This window comes from Dictyostelium discoideum (assembly GCF_000004695.1).
Source record: "Dictyostelium discoideum AX4 chromosome 5 chromosome, whole genome shotgun sequence".
Taxonomy (NCBI): Eukaryota; Evosea; class Eumycetozoa; order Dictyosteliales; family Dictyosteliaceae; genus Dictyostelium; species Dictyostelium discoideum.
Genome location: NC_007091.3, coordinates 3,059,030 through 3,064,029, shown reverse-complemented (window position 1 = coordinate 3,064,029; position 5,000 = coordinate 3,059,030). Strand labels below are relative to the sequence as shown.

Here is a 5,000-nt window from a genome sequence, read left to right as displayed (position 1 = left end):
GTAGTGGTAAATCAACATTATTAGATATTCTTGCAAATAGAAAATCAACTGGTACAATTAGTGGTAAAATTTTAGTTAATGGTAAAGAAATTGGAGATGCATATAAAAAGGTAAAAAAAAAAAAAAAAAAAAAAAAAAAAAATATTTTATTTATTTATTTAATTATATTAATTATTTTTTATTTTTTTAAATTTTTTTTATTTTAAAATTTAAATTAGTATTGTTCTTATGTAACTCAAGATGAAATATTATTACAAACTTCAACAGTTGAAGAAACTTTAAAATTTCATGCAGATTTAAGATTACCAGGTTTAAGTGATCAAGATAAATGGAAAGTTGTTGAACAAGTAATAAAAGATATTGGTTTAACAAAAAAATCAAAATCAAAAATTGGTGGTATTTTACCTGGTGGTATGATTGTAAAAGGTTTATCAGGTGGTGAAAAGAAAAGAGTTTCAATTGGTTGTGCATTAGTTACAAATCCATCTTTATTATTTTTAGATGAACCTACAAGTGGTTTAGATTCATTAAATGCTTTAAAAGTTATGAAAGTTTTAATGAATTTAACCGTAATTAAAGGTGTAACTGTAATTTGTTCAATTCATCAACCACGTCCAGAAATTTATCATTTATTTAATAAAATTATGATTATGTTAAAAGGTAGAATGATTTATTGTGGTAATGATGTTTTAAATTATCTTTCATCATTACCAAATCAATATCAATGTCCAAACTATACAAATCCTGCAGATTTCATATTGGATACATGTCATGAAATTTCCGAATGTGATCATTATGAAGAAATTTGTGAATCATGGGAAACCAATTGGAGAGATAATATGTTGGCAGTTTCAAGAATTCAACCTTTTAATCGTTCAATTGAACCAAATAAAAGTTGCTCATTACTATATCAATATAAAATTTTATTGAATAGAAATTTCAAAGATTTCTTTAGAAATTCAACTCAATATATTACACGTTTATCTGGTGGTTTTATGATTGGTTTATTATTTTCCGCCTGTTTTGGTACATTATCACCAAGTCAAGAGGATGTTTTAAAAATTTCTGGTATTTTATTCTTTTTAATTGCAGTTTTAAACTTAATACCATTTACATGTATTACATTGTTCTTATCAAATCGTGAAGTTTTCAATTCAGAAAGAGCTTCAAAAATTTATCATTCTCTACCATTTTATCTATCAACAATTACAACTGAAGCATTTATTCAATTTTTGGTTTCCTTAATCGTATCATTACTAGTTTATACAATTAATCATTTAAGATGGAATTTTTCAAGCTTTTTCATTACTTATTTCATTTTATATTTAATTAATTTATTATCAGATTTATATATTATTGCAATCTCTAATATAACTGGTAAATCTGATTTAACTTTTATTTATGGTACAACAATTTCAATTACTTTTTTACTATTTATGGGCCATTTAGTTCCTGTGAAACAATTACCAAAAAGTTTTGGTTGGATCCATTGGTTAAATCCTTTATACTATGGTTATGCAACTGTAATGGTCGCTCAATTTAAAGATTATCCATTAGAATGTCCAAATGATTTTTGTCAATTCCCAAATGGTAATGATGTTTTAAAATTTTATAATCTTGAAGATTGGACACTTCAAAAAGGTATTGGTATTATTATATTGTGGATTTGTTTCTTTTTTGTAAGTGGTTATTGGGCAATTTCAAAATTAAATAAAGAAAAAAGATAAACTTTTTTAAATAATAATAATAATAATAATAATATATATTTTTAAAAATTGGTAAATAATTATTTACCAAACTAAGGTACTTGTTATGTAGTGTTTATTTAGTTTTTTTAAGATGAATATTTTTTATTCCTTTTTTAATTTAGATTATCAAATAAATAATTTTAAATTTTAAATATAGTTTTTGAGATTTTTTTTTTTTTTTTTTTTTTAAAATGTAAGTATTTAAATTTAAATCAATAAAATAATTAAAATAAATTTAATAATAAAATGAAATTAATAAAATGAATTAGTCAAAGTAAAAATGTTTGGAAGCTCTGACACTTGAATAGTTTTCTTAATTTTATTATTTGTTTAGGAAATCTTTTGGGTCTCTAAACAGTTTGATTTAATTTTTTTGATTTTTTATTACTATACCTGAATCCAAATGTTATGAATTATCAAAGACATTATATAGAAATTATAATTTACAAATTTATACCCTTCAAAGTATTCTTTGAGTAGTCTATGTTAACCTCATGATATATTATATTTGGAGGAATTATAGGTGTAATTCTATTAAAACATTTATTGTTTTTGTATCTAGTTATTTGCCACCAATGTTTTGAACCAACTGTTGCAAACAATAATAATAAAAATAATTAATTTATTTAGTTTTATATATTTTAGAAACTTCTCGAAAATAACTAAAACTCGAAAACTATGAAAACTGAAAAAATAAAGTTAGTTTTGATTCAGGTTTAACAGCATTCATTTAATATTAATTGTGTTCCTTATATCAATATTGGCATTAAACCCGAAGTTCGTTTTTTTTTTTTTACCTGTAAAACCCGAAGTTCGTAAAATACACAAATTTATACCAACATATGATCTGACCGAGGATCGAACTCGAGACCTGTTGCGTGTAAAGCAACCGTGATAACCGACTACACCATCTGACCTTGCAAAATCTATTGCTATCGTAGTATTATAAGTAACTTCACCAATGCTACTCGAGCGTGTCATCAACGCTAAAAGGTAGAATCACAATCCTCAAATCATACCTCCTGTCCCAACTAACATTCCAACTATACATCAACGAAATAAATGACATAAAGAAACTGGAGAACGTTAATGCCAACATGTTATTCAAAGGGGACAGGTGGGCTATCTCAAAAGAAAGGAGCAGAAGAGACTATGAAATTGGAGGCCTGGAACTCTGGAATATGGCAACCAGATCCAATGCCCAGAAAGCATGGATATACGAACAATACCTCAGAGAAAAAGACGACCAGAACTGCCCTCCACATATGGAAGTCTGGAAGTCGGAAAAAGAAAACTCACTATCAAGGATTCACATCAAATGCTGGAAAGCCTGGAAGTTGTTGCACCACCCAAGAGAGCGAATAACTCTCAAACTAAACCAAGTCAAACCCAAATACGAAAACAAACAAAAATTAAAAGTAATCTATAGAAACATGATGGATATCAAATACAAGGGATGGAACAAACACCAGCCAACAACAGGTCAAAAACTGATTCAAAAGAACATTAATCACCCAATTCTACCATTTAGAGAAGCCAGATCAATCACAACTATCAAAGGAAGAGACTTAGCATGGAGATATCTAATCAAGGCACTTCCAAAACACCATGGGGAGAATTGCCACTCATGTAAAGAAGAAGAATCGTCTATGCACATCTTCTTCGAATGCAAATCAATAAAACAGAATATCGACTCAATCTATCAAAAGGTCTGTAAAGACTCCAACAACACTTACCACGGTCCATGGAGCGAAAAAGTTCTCGGAAAACTACTCACACCATTCTCATCAAATCTGATAGGAGCCATTATGGAATCGATATGGTACAGAAGAAATCAAATAAAATTCAACGATAACACTACAATAATAACAGAGAACCAAATAATTCATAAAATCAAAAAAGCGAGAGATGCCGAATGGGATAGAACAAGAAAGATAGTAGAAAAACAACTACGTCAAGAACTAAGATGCACTGATAACCGAGAGTCAATCAATCGGACCGCATCAATAAAAAGAAGACTCGAAAAATTCAGCCACAACTGGAACTCGAAACTCATGACCATAAACATCCCGGAACACTTCATACCATACTGCTCATATAACACCAACTACTCATAAAAAAAAAAAAAAAAAAAAAAAAAAAAAATTATAACAATAATAATAATAATAATAATATAATAATAATAATAATATAATAATAATAATATAATAATAATAATAATATAATAATAATAATAATAATAAAAAAAATAAGAATAACAAGAAAAAAAAAAAAAAAAAAAAAAAAAAAAAAAAAAAAAAAAAATACAAATAAACTCTCCTAGAACACACTCAAATTGAGTGATGTTATTAAAAAAAAAAAAAAAACTTCACCATTTAAAAAAAAAAAAAAAAAAAAAAAAAAAAAAAAAAAAAAAAAAAAACCTGGGAACCCAAGTTAATCAGAAAATTTCCAGATTTTTAACTTTTTAAAGAAAAATAAAAAGATAGAAAGAAAATAAAATGAAAATCACAAACAACACCACAAATATTAAGCAACACAAATGCCTACAAAAAATAAGCGAAATTGTGGATAAAACTCAATTAAAAAAAAACAATTCAAATACGTCATAAACATCAATCACGAACCAGACGATAAAATAAAAAAAGATTTAGAAAAAAGTTTGGACAAAAAAGATGTTTTAATCAAAAGTAATAATACAATTCAAAATTCGAAACAAAAAAAAAAAAAAAAAAAAAAAAAAAAAAAAAGTAAACCAACCCCTCTTAGAGACCCTGTAAACTAAAAATAAAATGAGATCTAACATCTCAAGGAGAAGCAACTAATAATTGCGTTATCCAATTCAAAAAAAAAAAAAAAAAAAAAAAAAAAAAAAAAAAAGTAACTTCACCATCAGAGATCGAAAAAAACAAACAACAACAATCTCTTTTTTTGATTGTTTCATTTTTCATATAAAAAAGACTTAAAAAACAAATAAATAAATAAATAAACTATTTTAAAAAGCCATCTTTTTACTTTGTTGTAATTTATTATTTGTTTCGTTTTGAAAATTTTCAAAAAAAAAGCAAAAAATAATCAGATCGAAAAAACAAACAACAACAACAATCTCTTTTTTTGATTGTTTCATTTTTCATATAAAAAAGACTTAAAAAAAAAAAAAATAAAAAAATAAAAAAAAAAAAAAAAAAAAAAAAAAAAAAAAAAAAAAAAAAAAAAAACCCGGGGAACCTAAGTTAATCAGGAAATTTCCAA

At 25.6% G+C, this 5,000-nt stretch overlaps 2 protein-coding genes and 1 non-coding gene across 3 annotated transcripts in view; 2 read left to right on the top strand and 1 right to left on the bottom strand.

Annotated features, from left to right (window-relative positions):
* The window catches only part of abcG7 (ABC transporter G family protein), a gene marked incomplete at both ends in the record, with an annotated part of 2,556 nt that extends 829 nt beyond the window's left edge, over positions 1 to 1,727 (top strand). The window contains 2 exons of the mRNA XM_630950.1: positions 1 to 110; positions 219 to 1,727. The exon at positions 1 to 110 is cut by the window's left edge and continues 829 nt beyond it. Of these exons, the coding sequence (XP_636042.1) occupies positions 1 to 110; positions 219 to 1,727 (1,619 nt within the window). The remainder of the gene's footprint in view (positions 111 to 218) is intronic.
* An 864-nt stretch (positions 1,728 to 2,591) lies between these two features.
* tRNA-Val-UAC-3 lies at positions 2,592 to 2,665 on the bottom strand. The gene has a single exon. It is a non-coding gene; the product is annotated as a tRNA-Val (tRNA).
* A 180-nt stretch (positions 2,666 to 2,845) lies between these two features.
* DDB_G0289793 (hypothetical protein) lies at positions 2,846 to 3,865 on the top strand (the record flags this gene model as incomplete). The annotated part of the gene is made up of 1 exon (XM_630949.1): positions 2,846 to 3,865. One exon carries the CDS (start codon positions 2,846 to 2,848, stop codon positions 3,863 to 3,865), a length of 1,020 nt encoding a protein of 339 aa, XP_636041.1.
* Between the last annotated feature and the right edge of the window lie 1,135 nt (positions 3,866 to 5,000).